Source organism: Cygnus olor, chromosome 5 (genome assembly GCF_009769625.2).
Source record: "Cygnus olor isolate bCygOlo1 chromosome 5, bCygOlo1.pri.v2, whole genome shotgun sequence".
NCBI lineage: Eukaryota > Metazoa > Chordata > Aves > Anseriformes > Anatidae > Cygnus > Cygnus olor.
The window spans coordinates 46,502,086-46,521,046 of record NC_049173.1 but is presented as its reverse complement, the minus strand read 5'-3'; the positions used below and the strand labels follow the sequence as shown (position 1 = coordinate 46,521,046).

At 50.9% G+C, this 18,961-nt stretch overlaps 1 protein-coding gene across 10 annotated transcripts in view; it reads right to left on the bottom strand.

Moving 5' to 3' along the window:
- CRACR2B (calcium release activated channel regulator 2B) overlaps positions 1-18,544 on the bottom strand; it is a 45,833-nt gene extending 27,289 nt beyond the window's left edge. For 3 of the 10 annotated variants that reach the window (XM_040560388.1, XM_040560384.1, XM_040560387.1), the window contains exon 1: positions 35-337. In XM_040560388.1, coding sequence (XP_040416322.1) covers positions 35-87 — 53 coding nt within the window. In that variant the 5' untranslated portion in view covers positions 88-337. Of the gene's footprint in view, positions 1-34; positions 338-817; positions 2,089-9,573; positions 10,149-17,543; positions 17,790-18,137 lie in introns of those variants that run through there. The other 7 variants (XM_040560390.1, XM_040560385.1, XM_040560389.1 and 4 more) reach the window with 7 other exon arrangements.
- Positions 18,545-18,961: the final 417 nt, after the last annotated feature.

Below are 18,961 nucleotides of genomic sequence, written 5' to 3'. Positions count from 1 at the left end.
AAAGCCCAGTCAAACGTCACCCTCTGCTTCTTACCACCGCATTAGCTGGTTACACGCCTTGTTGGTCTGATGGTTGATACTCAGCATCTGTGTCTGCTGCCGAGCAGAAAGCTGGGGGTTCGGGACACAGAGAGGTTGGCAGAGGTACGTGCTGTACACGACACGGGCACAACCGGGCTTGCCACGCGGCTGTAACCCTCCGCGCTGTGCGCTGAGAGCAGGGCCAGCTCTCTGCACGCCCTGCCCGCGATGCCTCCCTCTGCTCCGGGTTCCTCTGGTATCAGCACGAGCTCTTCCTCCTCCCGCTGCTTTTTTGTACCGACCTGCACCACAGCTCCAAGAGCCCAGAGCAGGACAAAGGCAGCGAGGAGGAAGATCTGTGCCGGCGATGGAGGAAAGAGGAAAAGGATCACCTCTCCCACCCAGACCCCACGTCTGACTTCCCAGCGCTGGCATTTTCTTGTTAACACTTCCCAAATAGTAACTCCATCTTCTTTCGTGTTACCACAGCACAAAAAGAAAGGTCTGAACATTCCTATACTGGGATATAAGACGGGAAAAAAATTAATAAGCTGGGCACTCCTGCCCTTTTTGTCTCTGTTTTGAGAGCTCATAAGCTGCCAAACAGAATTTAATCTGAAATGTTCACCTTTGTAGGAAGGAAACCACACAATTATGGAGACATTTCAGATGCCAAAGAAAATAATTCCCATTATTTACACGTACATGAAACAAAAAGGCTAGGAAAGAGAGCACCCCTGTAAGCACAGGAGGGGGATTGTAAAGATGCATACAGCACATCCCTACCCCAACCCACCTTCCGACGCGCTGATCCCACGTAACGCTCTCCAGACAGCTTTTCTTCAGCACCACCACCACATTTTAAGCCTTGTTGCACCATTGCTTCAGGCTTCTCCTGCGGCAGCTCTGTGCTCCGCACTGCAGGGCAGAAGTGAGCTGTGCAAGCAGGCTGACAGCAGATTTAAACGGTGCTAGCCACGAGGGCTTGGGTTTTTTGTTTCTGAAACCTCCAAGAAATTAAAAGCCGTGTGCAGATGCAACGATAACGAGCAACTCGATTCTGTTTGTACCCTCAGTACGTTGGGACGATAAAGAACTTGATGGCCTGGAAGAATGTCACCACGCAAGATCTGTATGAAACTAATACAAAAGGAGAAGGCGATTATGCACCATGCTATTTGACTCCATTCATTACTGCTGCTTCGTGAGCCAGAGGGTTGTTCTGCTTCAAAGAACGAGCAGAATGCTTTGCTCCCTCTCTCAAATCGGCATTTTTTCAGGGCATCTCTGCTTAGTGTCACTTGAAACAATATTTATTTGAAACTCTGCAGAAGACTGCCTACAGATTGGTAGCATTATGTGTTTCTGGTCAAGCAGTCATCCCTGGCAAGCAGGGGACACAGAGCTGGACTCAAGCTTTGGAGAGCAGTGTTGGGGAAAGAAAGCATGAAAAGTTGGACCTGTAAGAGAAAAACCAGACCTAAATATCTTTAGCTGCATGGATTTTACAGGTGACTACGGTGAGAAGTCAGAGAGCCACACTGATGAATTGTAATTACTGGCGGCCACAGGCCACCTTGCTAAACCTTTCTGCCAGACCCATTTCTTCCACAAGGAAGTTCAAAGCAAGAGCCCTAACAGGACTGAGGGAAAGGAGAAAAAAGGAACAGAATATGGAAAAGCACGAATAAGAAATAAGTTTTCTAAAACTTCCCACTAGCTACCTAAGACACACTGATGCCACCAGAAGATTTTACTTTTTTGGTAGCAGCACCATGAGTTGTGTTTCAACACCAACCCAGAGCAACCCAGCCAGACGACGTCTCCCCAGCCCTGCTGCAGCCAACAAAAGGCTGCACAAGGAGGATGTTCTGCTCTCTCTCTGAGACTTGTTTGCAAGCTGAAATCGGAAATATTACATCCCCACCTCTAGCATCTCCCCATTTTATCAAAAGCCCAGCTGTATTGTAGCTCCCAAATCCTAGTGGAGCTAAAAGCCTCTTCATTAGAAGAGCACGGGCAAGAGTCTGAAAGGATTTCACTCACACATGTGAAAAACCAAGCCCATTAATTCAACACTGAGAGGACAGTCTCTTGTTCAAACTGTTTCAAGTGGCTTGAAGCCAGACGTGGCTCTCAATGTCGAGATGGCACTTGCAGAGGAACAAGGCAGCAAATAAAAGAGAGTCCCAGTATGCAAAACACACCGCAGCTCTCTGACGGACTTCTTTCCCTGAGGCCTTTGAGTTGTTCCTCACCTCCGTCCCATCTGTAAGGGCATCGCACGGTATAAACACGGATGAGGCACGCGGCAGATCTCAATCTAACAAGTGCTGTCTGACCTCCCTCAGCTACAGATCGTTGCTGCAAACTGCTGAGGAAGCAGCTTTACCAGCAAGATGCAGGGCATCACCGACGGAGAACTCTGAAGGAGGCTGGGGTCACTGGAGCAGAAAACCTGGGTACCGCTGTCCAAAAGCCAGATTCATTTCTCTAGGTCTCATCTCTCAGGGCAAGACAGTCATCGAGACAACACCAGTCAAGCATGAATTTCCACACCTAGCTTGGCATCAGGCTAATCTCTGCATTTTGCTAGATGTACTACCATAAGAACATCTGCAATGGGTCGCAGCAAGGTTCATCTAGCCCAGACCACCACCAACTCCCCCGGAAGGTGGAAGTGTTGGGGACCTGATGGCACCAACAAGCTCCAGCCGCCCCGGCCAGCTGGTAACCACCTCTGCGTGTCACGTCCTGCAGCTCCCTCTTCCCTCACCCAAGGGGTTTGAGATAGTCCTTGGGATCTGCGGATTACACCTGGAAAGCAACCACAGATCAGCTCAGAGAAAGCACAGGAGAACCTCGGCTGACAGTAAGGAAAACGAACACTGGGTGCTGTTCCACACACAGGCAGCTCAGACCAGTCTTACGCGCATGTTGTAACCACTCGAGGCATAAACTGCAGTTTGTCTCGTGCGAAGCTGGGCCAGAAAATCAGCTGGGTCTGCTGGGCAAGGCCTCCTCTTGGGAAGTCACAAGACCTGAATCTCAGTCCTGACTCAGCCTGCCATATGGCCCTGGGTAAGTCACGTCACCTGCCCATGCCCACAGCACTGTCCTCCCCCCCGCTGCGAGGCCGGTGCTGGTGCTTTATTTTAAGACCGTTCCTGGAGATCGATAATTACACATGAAACTCAAGCAGCAGAATGGTTCCAAGGCCTCGCAGCTAAAGACAAAAAAAAAAAAAAAAAAAAGAACATAAAACTTGGAAGGCCTGCAGATTTCAACAAACAGAAGAACGAACCCAAGGTGCTTTTCTGGAGGGGGGAGATGCTCCTTTCAGGATATTTTTACGAGGTCATGGTTTCCAATTTATTCTCTCAAAAAGCCTTTTTTTTTGTAACAGTAAGCAGTGTTAAAGAGGTAAAGAAAAGTCATTAGTCAAACACCGTCGACAGCCAAGCCCTTATCTATGTGACCATGAGGACCGCGCACACATGACAATTTTGTTCGTTTTTCTCAGCCCGATGACAAGGAGGAAAGGAAAGGAGGGAGCACAGCCAAATTCCCCACAGCTGGTCCTCAGCTGACCTCCACCACCGGCAGGGCATTGTGCAGACACTGAACACGCAGCATTCCTAGCAGCCCTGCCAGAATGCAGTGCAATGAATCAACAGGTTAACAAAGGGAAAGCTAAGGACAACTGGGTAAGTGGCTTACCCAGGATTACAGAGCAAGTCCAGTGCTTGGACTTGCTATAGCTGTGGAGCTATAAAGGAAAGCTGGGTTTTGTGTTTCTATACCACCGTGTTTTTCGGTGACATTGTGGCAGAAGGTAATTTTAAAGGAGATTCTTTATAGGTATGCAGTAGGTGTCCAAGGTGTACAACAAAACAAAGCGTTCAGATACTTGCTGGGAAGTTTCAAAGAGGAAGGAGATCCCGTGTATCTCTGCCCAAAACAATATTATTGGAAACGAAAAAAACCCACCCTCATACTAAAGCCAAACAGCTACGCCAGTTATTGAAACAGGTCAGAAGAACACACACCCTTTCATTTCCACTCCTCATGCAGACAAAGAGCCCAGCAACTTTAAAGGAAGCCCAGCACCAGAAATGCCAGAAAAGTGATGTTAGGGGCAGCGAGGTGCTGGGGCAACGGCAGGCCACAGGCAGACCGCCTGTTCTCCAAGCAAAGCCCACAAAAAGATGCTTTGCAGGATCAGGCCCATACGAGGAGCCCACCCAGCAGCACACGCAGGCTTGTGCACGAGCACCCCAGCAATTCAGCCTTGCCCTTCTCCGGGTGCTCAGATGGGCACCTATCGCGCTTCTGATGCACACGCTGGGTGAGATGGGCTTGCTCGCGTGTCCTCGAGGACACTGCACAAAGAGAAGGAGGCGATGGGCCAAGGCAAAAGTCCCTGCAGCAGAAGCCTGTTGCCCCGGCACGCAACAGATGCAGAGCAGGAGCAGACCGAGATGCCGGAGCTCAACGCCTTCGCTTGCTCATGGACCGGGAGCGTCACTCGGGAGCAGCGGCTAACAAGCAGGATTTAAAAGGAAAGGTCAATAAAAGCTTTATGGGTCCGTATATCATTTTGTATCAAACACGTGCCGCTTGCTCTGTTTATTCTGCCTTCCCTTCCCACCCGCTCTTTGGAAAGTCGGTAATTGCTATAAAAACAGCGCTCCTCGTAGGACACAGTCCCCTCTGCAGGTGACGAGGCTCTCAGGTTTTACAGCACTGTGAGACTCGGTGATCTCACGTATTTACAGTGATTATCATTACTCACACACGTTTACAAGTATCCTCACTGCGTGCAAAAAGCACTTATTACGAACGGGCTGACTGAATTACAGCCAGCCAAGTCTCTCCGATCAGGCGAACGTGGAGGAGAAGAGAAGCCCTGCCAGAGAACGCCACCAATCCCCGTGTCGAGTGTGATCCCATGCAGGCTGAAATTTCCAAAAGCTGCTGCAAGGAACTGGGCACCCATTTGGTGGAAACTGTTTTAAAAGGCTCTGCCACAGCCTCTGAAAAGGCTGGGAGGAGAGCAGGAAGAAGAGAGTTATTTCTCAGCGTACTTTGTACAAAATTAACTTTACTCTTTCCCTTCTATAGGAAATTTGCTTCCATTGTTTGGGATCTGTTTGGGTGGTTGTTGGGTTCTCCCTTCCCAAAGGGAATGGCAGGAAAAGAAATACATTGAAAAATTAGAAAAACACCAATTGTTTTATGAGGGTTTTTTCTTTAAAAAACTAAGAAACCGCCACACACCCTGGGCCGAGCGCCTGCAATCAGGTGTAATATCTCGAGCTACACTTCATGCACGCTCTCTCTCTCTTTTAATTGCCTGCACTTGATTGTATCCCTTTAAGGAAATAGGAACGAATCCAGGAACCTTTGTGTTGTTTATTCAGCGGGAGATTAGCCCAGCCTGATAGCTCTGAGCTAACCCGTGCTGCAATGTCGATGGGTGACTTCATTATGGGATGTGCCAGGAAGATAAAGAGGTATATCCCACAACCACGGACTGCTGGAATGGGCTCCGCCATTCACAGCAGCATCTTAGAAAACGCACTCTGCTCCAGTTCAGCACTTCCCTCACCTCAAACAGGAACTCGTTTTTTACAACTTGTCACGCCAACTTGTTGAACTTTGTCAAAGAAACCTGCCGTGAAGGAACCTGCTGGATGCAGGCTGCACGCCCCTGTCTGCGTCCAACTGGAGACGGCTCTCTGCTTTATTTCAAGGCGTGAGCACTGATGAACTTCCTGAACTGCACTCGCTGCTGCCTTCTGAGCTTCTCGGCCCAACACCACAACAGAAAGCACCGACACACGCCAAGAGTCATCACAGCAACGTCTCCAAGACCGCCAGGTGTCCACGACGTCCCCAGACAATAGCCTTTCCCCAGGAGACGGCCGCAAATGCTCCGTCTCCGTCGCGCCCACGCACTGCCCCTCTGCCATACCTATCGCGAGCCAGGGACACTCTGCAGCTGTCACGCTGGCCGTGTCACCCTGTTGGCACCGCAAACACCGCGGGCGTGTGTTTGCTCTGGAACCGCTCCTGCTAGCCGGGGTTTTGGCTTTTGTTGGGTTGTTTTTCTTGGGGAGCGGGAGAGAAAGCATCAGTTTTTCCTCCAGCAGTATTTGGGCCGAGAGTTAATTCTCAGCAATTAAAAACTAAATCCAAAACACATTTTTTCCGTAAACAGCTAACGGTCTAGGATGTGTCAATATAACTAGTATGCAGCTGATTTTCCAGAAAATAAAGAACATGCCTGCAACAAGACATGACAAATAGCAATAGCCAGCTTAATAACAAGTCATTTTTAAAAATTTCTTCACTTTATAAAGTCTTTCAAGTTTCCCCAAACTTTTTTTTTTTTTTTAATGAGACAAACCAGAACATTGCGACATCTCAAACAATGCAACGTAAGGATTCATCTCATACACCCCGACAGCAGAGGAATGGAAAAACCCCACAATATTACGCCCTTCGGCGTCACTGCACTTCCACAGATCGGAGATCTCGCTGCACATCCACAAAGGACACAATTATCCGGAAGAAAGTAAATATCGCTCACTTAGTCAAGTGGAGAAGGCTCTGAGAGGGATCAAGTTTCTCGCTGATGCCACTGCTGTTAATGTTCCACCACAAGTATGCGGTTGCTAGAGGACAGGGGCAATCAGCTCGAGCCCAGCAATTGAGAAAGACAGGATATTTTACCCGTGACGAGGTAACACAACCTTTATTCCCCGCTGAGCACTGCCGGCAGCGTTGCGAAGCTGAAGGTCGGCGCTTTGAGCACAGCAGTCGGGAGGCAGATCGCACCTCGGGGCTTTCAAAGGGTTTTTACAGGGGAAGACGTCAATCCAGAGCAGCTCCTTGGCACCTTGAATGGAACATCCCCAGCGATTTCCTCCGAGCTCCGCTGCCTTGAGCAAGGGGAGCCCTCAGTCCTCTGCTGGTGATGAGCCACACGCACCCTCTTGGTGTCTTCAGAGTACTTGAAAGGCAAAAATGTATTATCCAGAGACAGATTTTTGCTGAATAATTGGATGAAAGGTCCTAAAGGATACACAAAAGCTTTGAACGCAGAAATTTGTTTTTACGGAGTCATGCATGTAACCAATTCCTGAATGGCAGAGCCGGTAAACAACTGTCCCCAGTCACTGTCATCTCAGAGAGAAGAATTCGGCAGCCTCAGATAAAATTGGGTGGTGCACACAAAGCACAAGGAAGCACTTCTTCACGTGCTGTTAAAGCATGGAACTCCCTAACACAGGATGCCAAGGATGTCATACGCATCCACGGGCTGCAGAAGTGGTTAGTTTTTCCTTCCTGAGTTTGTCCATAAAGGGCTGTTACAAAAAATCTCTCTTTTTAGCTCAGAGAAATCTCTGAGCCACAAGCAACCAACCGAGCGTACTAGGGACATATTGTTCCGCATTTATGATGGGAAGAGGAGGGTACCTGCTATCAGCTGCTGTTGAATACACGATGCTGGTTCAGCCTGGCCATTCCTCTAGCTCGATCCCAATCTTGTTGCCACTTCTTCATTAAATTTCCAACAGCTGTCCACTGTTCTGGCCCCGAGCCCCTCCTGGCCCGCTGCAAGGTTCCTCAGCAACTTCAGTGCACTCTTTGCACAAAGGCTAAAAATCCTGTGACAATCCTATCCCAGGTGACTGGCACGCTTTTCTGCAGAAGTGGGGGAAGCCTTCATCTTTGTTTAACATCCTTGACCTTGAAATTAACCTTCTACAAACAAAAATCAACAGCCTAATGCTGTCCTCCAACAGTTCCCTCACCACACACAGATAAAACACCAGACCAGAGCATCAGACCACCCAGGCCCCTTTTGAAGGAGAACCTCTACTCTACTCACAGTGCTTACTGGACAGATTTCTTCTCCATCTGAGCCAGCAAGCTCTCTGCAGCACGTGAAAAACTCCTCCAGAGGGCTACAGCTGCAGGGGGTGCGTGAAGTTCAACCATTTTTTCCTCATCCAAGGCAACCCATCTCCAGTCTCTTGAAAACTGGACACGGCCATCTCACCACCTTAATCATTTCTGGCTTGCATGTTAGCAACAGGACCAGGGAGAGAAGTTCTACCTCGCCGCGCTGAATCTGCAAAGCACACTTCAAGGACAAAAACACTTTGCAAAGATTAGTGAGCGGGAATGAGCAGGGAGAGGATTTCTAGAGAGCACAGCCCCCAGAGAAGCCTGCCTGTGGCTGGCACTGTATTGGTTTCGCCCACGAGCAATGCATGGGACCCACGGACAGTTTGACCTTCCTGCAAATGCTGTTAAAACAACAAACACAGCTGGGTGAAGCCGATTTCCGAGAAGCCCATTAACCCGTTCCCTGCCCCACCAAAACGTCCGGATCGCTGCTGCATGACACCTGGGTACCTCTCAGCTGAGGACCCACTGGGATAACAGTGGGTATAAAGGTACAGGCTCGTCCCTTTCTGCGAGCTAAGGAGGTGCTGGCTGTGCTACGCACCTTTCCTGAAATGCCACAGGAACCTGAGCACTGGAAAAGGATGAAATCCGTTTCCTGAGCACAGACACCTCTTTGCTATCAGGCCACATGAAAAGTCTTGGATCCAGGGAGTCAACGCTCCCGCTTCCTCCCCATAAAGAAGAGAGGATCCACTCTGAACGCCCAGGAGCTCCGGGCTCTCCCACGAGGTACCAGGAATATCCTTTCCCTTTCTCACACAGGGGGGACAATCCCAAGAAAATACGGAAAGCCTCGGAGTGCCACAAGACGGAAACCCGGTGTTTTAAGCAGCCGCAAGCCCTGAACCACTCCTCCAGAACAACACGTGCAGCGTGCACACGTTCCCCGCGCACTGGGGAGCGCACGGAGCAAAAAACACAAGGAATGTTTTTAAAGAATAATTCTAAACTTTCACAAAGCATGCAGAAGAAAATCCTTAGTTTTCAATCTAGCCAGCTCACGACACCTGTTTCATAAGAAAGTATCACAATCCCACATACTGTAAGCTCATACTTCTTTTTCCTTTGCTCTGGAAAATGTAACTATTGCAGTGATTACTCCAAATCCGCAGTTCCAAAACCATCGAGTCACTAGAACTAGTTAAGCGACCTGCAGAACCTTATCAAAACTGAAAGCAAGTGTTTTCAGCCCAAAACGCGCGAAGACGTTGGGTAATCGGAAAAAAAAAAAATGAAAAATTAACCATCTGCTAATTAAGTGTCTCCAGCTCTTCCAAACCAATCAATACATTTCCCCCCTGCCCCGGGAGCAGCGGCCTTTTCCTGCAGGCACACGGTGTGCCCCTGCAGGCAGCAGGTCCGTCCCGTCCCCACGCTGCTTCTTTAAAGCAAAAGCAGGAAGTCAGAGCAGAAAGTCCCGAGGCAGAAACTGCTGAGACACAGCAACTTGCAAACTCCTTCAGTCTTCCTTCTGCTCAAATAATTCCTTGCCTAAGAGAGGCTTTCTGCACCTCCTTTCCCCTGTTACACAGCCTCCTCTCCTCCCTCCCGGCGGCTGTCCCCAAATACCTCGAGAAGCAGGACGGTGTCGTTCCCCTTCCCTGCAGCCAGCAGTGTTCCACACCAAAAAGCCAGCGAAGAAATGACACCGCCACTGTAAACAGAGAATCAGAGCAGGTCCAAGCGAGGAGGTGTGGTTTGCAACGCTCCCCACGCATCGCATCCCCTTTCCAGCAGAGGCTAGCAGCAGTCGCTTCGGAAAGCAGCACAAGGAATCTTGCCATTACGTTCCCCAGGCAAATTCCTCATAATCCTGTCTCACACACAGCTGGGAAGAAGGGCTCGTTTCTGAGCTGCCTAAGGCAAGAGGGGAAGGAACGGTAAGAAGCAATGCTCTCTCATCCCGTGCTGACCTTACACGCACAGCTGGAGCTCCTCGGGGAAGGCACACAGCTTGCTGCCTACCTCCCGTCCCGCTTCTACAAGGACCGGGCTGGAAACTGTCCCCGTGAATCCTGCCTTAAGTCTGATTCCACTTTTACATAGCTGGCTACTGCCTACTTCCCAAAGAGAGCTTGGGAGAAAGGAACAGCAAGGCAGAAGGCTACGGTGCAAGGAGCAGCTTCCCAAAGCACAGCAGAACGTACCCCGGCGGTGGAACGCACACCATGGGACTTCCTCAGCCAAGCAGCCCGAGATGCCACCACCCTCTATCCTGCCACTAGCCGGAGTGCTCCTTCATCCACAGCACCACCAAAAGGAACCAAAGCCCTGTGCCAGTCTGGGATGCTGAACGAGGGTGGGGGTTTGTCACCCAAAGGCAGCTCCAGCTGCATCACCTCCCCTTAGTGACAAAGGAAGGAAAAGCGAGCACAATGAGAGCCCAGCATGCCAACTCTTCATCACTCAGCATGGTTTCATCCCCTTTGCTCACCCCCAGCCCAAATGCCTCTTTGTATCAGCCTGGAGGACACTATCTGCCCAGCAAACAACCTTTGTCGTGCAGGTCACCGCAGGGAGCAAACCCCCCTCTTCCACCTGTTTCCCACTGAGACGTCTCTGGCTGGCACCTGAGCAGCAGAGACCTCATCAGCCTACAGACTGTGAAGGGGGGAGCTCCAGACAGCCCCATCCTCCCAGCAGCAAGCAACGAGGGGATCCACAGGAAGCAAAGGCAGAGGTGGGTCCTTCCTCGTGTGTTTTGCTTCCCTTAGAGGAGGGTAGGAGCACAACCGGACAAGAATGCCTCCCTGCGGTCCCAAAGATGAGACAACAAAACGAGGAGGAAAGGCTCCACACGAGCCATCACTAAAGCATGCCAGTTCCTCAGCTTCACAGCCCGAACCACCACAAGGCCCCTTCCTTCCCTGCAGCCAGCTCTCCCAAGACGTCTGGGAGGGCTCTGTGCTGCAGGATGGCAGCCCTGCTCCCCTCCAACTAGGACCTCCACGGCTCCACTCTTCTCCTCCCTGGCTTCGCCTCAGCCCCAGGACCACACACACCCTTTGGGGTAGGCTCTAGCAGTGCACCCGAGGCATAAAAGAATCAGACCAAGTGAGTTACCTGCCTCTGAGCAGGGGAATTTACTCACCGGTTTGTTTACTGTTGGTGCAGAGGCGACGCTTAACGCTGAACCGTGGTCCCAGCTCGCACGCCTCGTATCAGCTGGGGCGCTGCTAAAACAGCACCCAGAAGGCAGCGAACCGCTCTTCTGCGCCTCAGGGCCTGCCTCCTCTCTAATCTCCTCCTGGAGTCCTTTATAAAGCCGCTTCTAGTGCTGACCACGACAAAAAGCTTATTAAACAACAACAGAAAAAAAGCATTTTGGAGCCACATTAACGAATCTTTAGCACTATACAGGTAAAGGTCAGGGAACACAAAAAGTTATGGTTCCCATAGTAATGCTAATTCAACCATACCGCACATCCTGTGCGTGCAGTTGTACGCGTTGAAAAGAAAAAGCCTTCACCCACCGCTACCAGGAAGGTTTCTCATTTCCTAAAGACACTTGAATACCACCCCACCACACGTTCATTGTTCAGAGAAGTGGATTTTCAGATCGGATTGGATTAAGCCAGTCTAAGCATCGTTGCAGCCTCCCCACAGCTGGGGCAATCGCAAGGGCTCTCGAGCACAATTACAGACCGAGCGTTATTCGCCCAGCCTGAATCGAGAAGAGAGAGCCAGGCGTCAGAACAGGGTGAGTCACCAAACCGTAGCCTGCACTGATCCTGCACTTGGATGGGGGGATCCTGCACAAGGAGAGAGGGGAGAGAATAACCAGCCAACCCCCAACACACCCATAGCTCGTACGTGTTAATCCACTTCTACAAACACCAACTTCTTTGACACCAACGGCTTGAAACATCCCCCTGCCTAGCATCCCACCTCACAAGTTCAAAAACGGGAGGCGAGCAGCATCACCGCAGGAAGGCAGAAAGAAGGGGACCAACAAAACAGAGAGAAATGGGTTTTTCTACATTAATACCACTCGGTGAATCTTATTAGCCAACGCTGTGTTCTCCCAAGGCAGTGCTCTCCTCCCGCAGCAGCTGTTTGCTCAGTGCAGTTTCTCTCTCCCCACGTGCAGGTGATGTGGGAAGGGAACGGTGCTCGCACCTCAGCTGGATTAGCGGTCTGCAACTTAAATCAGCTAAAGAAATTGTGTTGAAAGCAGGATTGAGTTAAGTGTAATGGGAGAGGCTTGTTCACTTCCCTCCCTGTGGATCCGTCCTTTAAGACCAAGGATCCCTCGTACGGGAGAACAGGCCCGTACACACATCACAAGGAGATAATGATACACCAACCCTAAGTTGGCAAGAGCTATTTATGGGATCATCGTGAACGAACCGCTGCCACATTGACCTCTCTCCAGCACAAATCCATGTGTTGCTGCAGTTGCTGACGAGCTTCTGACATCTTATCTTTATATTTTACATAAAGCCCATACCGCTCTTCCCAGAGCGAATAACTACAAGTGGTGCATTTGCATTTAGCTGCTTAGAGCAAGCAACCAGATTTGCATTGGAAGCAAAAGACTTTTTTTTGTGCCATAGGAAACGCATTAAATCAAAGGGTTTTGTGCATCTGTGTGGAGCAGAGGATTATTCCTCTGGCGCTGCGTCTGAATGCCAGTTTGGGAGGGAGGGAAGGAGGGTGGAAGAGACACCTTGCAAACTCCTGTAAGAGGCAAAGAGGGGGAGGAGGAGGGAAGGCAGCTCTCACGCACAGTAGCAAAGCGTACAGAAGAAGCACGCATTTGCAGGGGCATCTGCGTTTGTCCTTTTTCCCTCCAATAAATCCAAATTCTTTCCCAAGTTCCCATGATACAAGGCAGAAGGGCACAGCTCAGGACAGCAGACATCCTCGAGCTTCAAAACCCAGGCAGCTGAAGAGAGAGGCTCTGCCAAGCGCTGCTGACAGAAAACCCCTCAGCCCTGTCGGACACCGGGGCACCTGCACAGCCCTGCTCAGAGGACCCCAAGCTCTGCAGGCCCACTGCTCACAGAGCTGCAACTCCAGCCCTCAGCAGCACAGGAGCACACAGCACAAGTCCTGCCTGCAGAGCCACCGGGTGGCTGTTCCTTCACTCACACCCCTCAGGCCTTGCTGTCACCGTCCCTCGGGGCACAACCACACCACTGTCACACCCACCTTCCCTCCTGGGCTCCAGCGTCAAGTCTCCACATTTCGCAGAGGCGAGGCCTGGCAGTTCCTCGGGGCTGCGCGAACCCCGGCTGGCGGTTAGCCGCGCCTGCCAAGGGTAACAAGGATTTATTTGGGCACGGTTTATCTTATCTAAACGGTGACGCTCGCTTTCCTCCTTGGGCAAAGCTCAGGAGCTCTGTGTCTGCTCCAGGAGGGCGGCTGGACGAAGGCCAACGTCCAGGAGGAGGCCTCTGGTGATTCACAGCAGAGAGGGAAGGCCAGCCTGCTCCGCAGGGCAACCTGTCCCACCTGCAAAACAACACGGATATTTGCATTTGGCCCACAAGCGAGAGCGAGGTGGAAAATAAGTCTCGGCAGTATTTGCACACCTCATCCCTTCACCTCAGCCGCTCCGGGCACGGTCACGCAGCTCACTTTCTCTGGATGCAGCGCAGCCGCGCTAGTCCTTGCCGGTAGATAAGGCTCGGGCTGGTTGATGTTGTTTTTCTGGGAGTCAGACCATTTGTCTGGAGAGGAGATTTCCAAATCCGTCACACTACCAACCCACAGGCCGCCCACAGCTTAGATGAGCTCAGTCTCCTCTTCTCCATGTTACAGAGTCGAAACTAAGCCAGATAAAAGCACTGCTCGGAGATGTTTTGCTGAGCGTGACAGAGCATTCAGCATATTCAGCTACTGGAACAGCGAGGGCCATCAAGTTTTCCTGTCGTAAGTACCAGATGTGCCTCCTTGCACCTCTCCCAAGCCCCCACATGGACTTTTTCTGCATTATTCCCCAAAGGTTTGTTTTTCTCCACCTTTCAGGGAAGCGTGGCAGACGGCAGATGTAGCACCCTGCACCTGCAATCCGCCAGCACAAGCAGCCCCCAGCGACTTAAACCCCAGCTGCACTCCTACAGCTCCCTGCACATGCCCTTAGGCTGGCTCACACAGCTCCCTCCTGGCTAACTGCTTTAATTACACCTTAGGCATGGGTCACCAACACTGCACAGCCTAAACATTTCACATTTCTATTTTTACACCACATGGATACCAGTCTCAGACCTCCAAAGGCCTACAGATATATCCTACTTGTTATTCGTTTGAAGAGCATGAGATAGGAATCAGTGAACGGCTGGTTCCTGTTACCTTGATTGCACAGCTACAGCAGCAGGAGTGGATGTTTTCAAACCTTCACAGCATTGCTTTGGCCTTCAACCTGCACACATGCTGAAGGCTAATTCCTTCAAAAAGCTGCAGAAGAGGTCTTAAGAGCTATTCGTTCCTTCATTTCCTCTTCAGAAACGCAGGTTGCCTTGCCCCACGTTACATTACGTGCTTTGAACGCTGACATCTTCCCACCTGCCTGACCTTTCCAGCGTTACAAGCTCAGGCCAGCCCTGTACTGTCACAGCAGACGTCATGAGGTTCAGGACTCCTGGTTACATATATAGAGGTCTCCTGCCATCCTCAGGACAACACCAAGTGTACCTGTAGGACTTTCAGTTTTGTGTAATTGTTGCACATCCTCCCAAATCAGGCAGTCTCTTCCACGTTGACAGGACCATTATCTCATGCAGAAAAGCAATAGTCTTGTACCAGCACAGAGATCAAGACTAGAAGCAGACACACAACAGCTCCTCCTTTGGATGACATCTCTGCTAAAGAGATGCCCTTCAAGCACACACTTCACTGCCCATTATCCCAACTGTAGTCCAACTAGACAGAAAGAAGGGATGTTACAAGCCTCTTCCTTCTCGATCTTAGTACTTGGCAGATTTTCCCCTAGTTATGTCAACCAGCTAAGAGCACTGTACCCTTTCAGTGCACTGCACCATACCCCACTTCCTTTAAAACAACCCTACGATTAAAGTCAGTCTCTAACAACACAAGACAATCTTTGCCCCTGCTTTAGTGCTCTATGACACAAGGTAAGAGGAAGACCCTTGGTTAAAAAGTCCACAGGGCTTCCCAACCACTTTGCCCCAACCCCAATGAAGCACGGGAAAGATAACCAAGGCTCCAGACATCATTTGAAAAGTCACAGTACCACAGCCCGTAACAGCCATTAACATCAGGTTTGACATCATTTTCTCCCAAAGCTTACACAATTTGTTATTCCACTTGAAGTGCTTAGGTCCTGCAGTCAAGCAAAAAACTGAGATTCACGCATTCCTGGCAGCTTATACAGAGACACAGAAATATCCACAGCAACCAGAAATATTTAAGGCAGATCAGCATGAGAAAACAAATTAATAACACCGCTTTCAAAAAAAAAAAAGCCAACACTTAAGTCATCCCATGGCACTTTTTTTTTTTTTTTAATGTCTGCCTGGTGATTTTCAAACACTTAGGGCTGCCAAACTTTGCGAACATATGGCCTGAGAAGAGCACATTGTGCTTGTTACTGCAGCAGGAGTGTACAGGGAACATTTAGTGAACCCACCTCAGTGCTCCCTGAACAGCTGCGGAGGTCAGGTTTGCTTAGCAGCATGTGTAATTAGGTCCATGCTTAGCAAAATCCATCTCGAGATCTGCCAAGAAATTAAGGTTTTAGACAGCAGGATGAGGGAAAGAGAAAACTGTTAGAAAAATACTGAGAGAGGCAATTGGAACAACACTGAGCAGGAGTATCTCCATTTCAAGCTGCTGGGCTATGCCGTACTGCAAAGGGAGCACAGCGACAAAGGACAGAAAGCCTTACTGTTTCAACACTGCCCTTTGGATGCTACAACAAAACGGATCATTCAGGATTCAGATTTGTGAAGTAAAACAAATATTTCCATCTTGGCCTTTATATGAACAACAAGCAACGGTGTCTGGCAGGAACAGGGAAGACGCTGCTCTGATCAGCGGAAGAAAACACACTACAGCTAAAGTTTCTTGTCACTGTCTTTAAAATTAAGATGAGCTCCTGCAAGCAGGCAAAAAGAGCTGGGAGGATTCAGTCCCCAGAGCAGCCTTATCAAATCAAAAAGATTTAGGCAGTGTGTAACATGTGGGCTATATTATGGAAACCAAACCTAGTTTACTGTACGTGAGGATCAATATCTGCAAAGCTCTCTGACCATGAAGAACGCAGTGCCGGGAGCTGTGCCTATTTGATTTCTGTTTCCTGTCAATTGAACCTCATTCCATTAGTTTATTCTCCGAGGCTGCCTGGCAAAGTCACGAGTAACAGCAGACCCCAGCATTGCCTGCAGACTGCTGTAGACAGCCACACACGGAGCCCTCATCTGCAATACAACTTTCAGACCAGTAGATGAAAGTCTTGATATGCACCAAATTGAGGCGGGGGGTTGTTCTGCTTGAAAAGGACAAACAAAACAGGCAAGCAGACTTTCCAAACAGACACTTTACAGTACCCAGCTTAGCTTGCCACTGTCAGCAGAAAGACAAAAAGAATGATACCCTGAAGAATGATACCCCCCTCTGATCTAGCACAGGGATTCCCATAGCTCTCAGCAGACATATATGCATGTTTGTATGTATATACCTGCTTATATGATCCTCGGAAATAAATATAGCTTTAGAACATGAAAAGTAAAGTCAGAATTGCTCCTGAACCTGCATAAAGTAAGCCTAGAAGCTACCAGTTTTCCGAGAGTCCCAACAACCACCATCTCCCTCAGAACAACCAAGGATTCAATAGGTCACGTTTAAACAAGGAAATTGTATTTTGATTATCATGTCTCCTCAGGACATTCCTGAACACAGCCATTTCTCTCTATCTGAGGCTGGCAATCACTGGCCTCTTTTTCCCCTTGCTGTTTCAGGAAGTCCTACAGGAAGGATCTGAGGTTTAATATACAAGTTCACTGAAGTGCATCCCATGCTCACGGGACGTTAAAGAGAAAGATGCTGCAGTCTGAAGGCAAGGCTTTCCCTTATGGGAGGGAAAGCTCTGGAATCTCTTCAAAAGGGAAGGAGAAGCACTAACATAGCTGCTATAGCATGGTATCACTGCTGCACAAGAGCCACAGAGGCTGCTACCACATACCCAGTGTCATCTGTACCTGGATCTTGGCAAGAAAGAACAGAGGGTGCTGGAAAAAAAAAGGGAAAATAAAATATCTTCATTCAGTTCAGTCACTTGCATATAAGACCAAGGTCCCTGGGCTGTAAACTCCTAATTTCTAAGGAGCCTGCAGACTACAGAGCAACAGAGGGGGGAGAAGGCACACTGGAGAGCAGTTCCCAAGCCCAGATGCACTAGGACCGTGCTCCCCATCGCCCAGCCACGGCTGCAGCTATGCCTTCAGAAGCAGCATTTGGTCAGGGAAGAGGTTTTGTGAAGGAATGCGAATCCATACCCATCTTTCGCTAGTGAGAGACTACCGACAGCTGGGGAAGAGGCGGATATTTAGCTCTGAGCGAACAGGGACATTCACAGCAAGCAGAAAGCCCTCGGCTCACAACTCTCCTCTCCTTGCTGCCTCCTCAGCAAGCACACCGCAGAGCCGGGGAGCTCCTGCGAAGGAGCAGAGCTGGCCAGTGCAGGTAGGGAGGCCAATGTGATGAGGGGACAACACGAAGAGGGGATGGCAAGACGTGGGGCCATCAGGTCAACCTGACGGAGGGGGCAGCTCTGCACACACCCCCCATTTTCCGAGCACCGGGCACCACCAGCTCCCATGGGACGGGGCAGACGGACGGGACGAGGTGCTCCAGACGGGGACAAACACTCTTTATTCTCTCTTATCGGCCCGGCCGCCCCTTAGCAGCGCCTCGCTGCCGGCTCTGCCCCCTGAGGGGCTCCCGCCCCGCCGCCATATGGCAGCGCCCACCTCGGCCGCACAAAATGGCGGGGCGGGGGGCGGCCAGCCCGGCTCGGGGCAGGCACCGGCAGCTCCCGGGCGGCCCCATGGGGCGACACGTCCCCGTTCACCCCCTCCCAGCCCCACAGAGCCCCCGGCTCGGAGCTCCGCCCGGGGAAGGCACCGACGCTGCCCGCCCCGCCAAGCCCCCCGCGCCTCGCCGCTTACCGGGTCCGGCGAACGGGGAGCGCAGCGGGCACCTGCGGCGGCTCTGCCCGGGGAGAAGGGAGCCCAGGGCACCGCTGGGGGCGGCCACGACCCGGAACCGAGCGAGGCCGCGGGCTGGGGCTGCCCCTGCGCCCCCCGAGCTGCCGCGGAGGGCGAGCAGCACCCCCGACCGCCGCCAAGGGCGAGGTGGGGCCGGGGCTCGCTGCCCTCAGGCGCTCCCCCGGCGGGGCACCGGGCTGGTTTGTGGAGAAATAAAAACTTCGTAGGTTAACGGCAGCGGGTTGCGGTGCTTGGTTTTGCTGTCACTGAAGGCGAGAATGCCGTTTGCTTCATCAGCTGCACGCTGTGGTATTAATTATGATAGTTTAGTCTGGCCTGTGCTACCACATCAAGTGGCTTTTAGCACCTCACTACGCTCAGAAGGCTGGGAAAGCTAAAAAGAGAACGAGCCCTGCAGCCCCTATCAGGCACCTGCAGTAAAAAAAAACACCCCATGTGGGTTTTGTTCCACCGTCAGCGGGGCTGCAGCCCAAGCCGAGCAGTGATGCACACAGAGCTCCTTGGGCTAGGAGCAAGGAGAGAGAGCCCGTGGCTTGCCCAAGCTCCAAAGGTAAGGTGGCAGCGTCTGCCTGCCCCAGCGGGGCACAAACCAAGGCAGAACACACTTCAGTTCTCCAGCCCTTGGTTTTCCCACAACTGGGCACGTAGCAGCTGGTGCTTAAAGCATTCACTGTCGTGAAGGGGAAAACAGAGACATGAGGTTCAGTTCCTTAAGGGAGAAGTTTGCATTTTAGACCTGTGCAAGACCTCCTCTCATGTGTTGA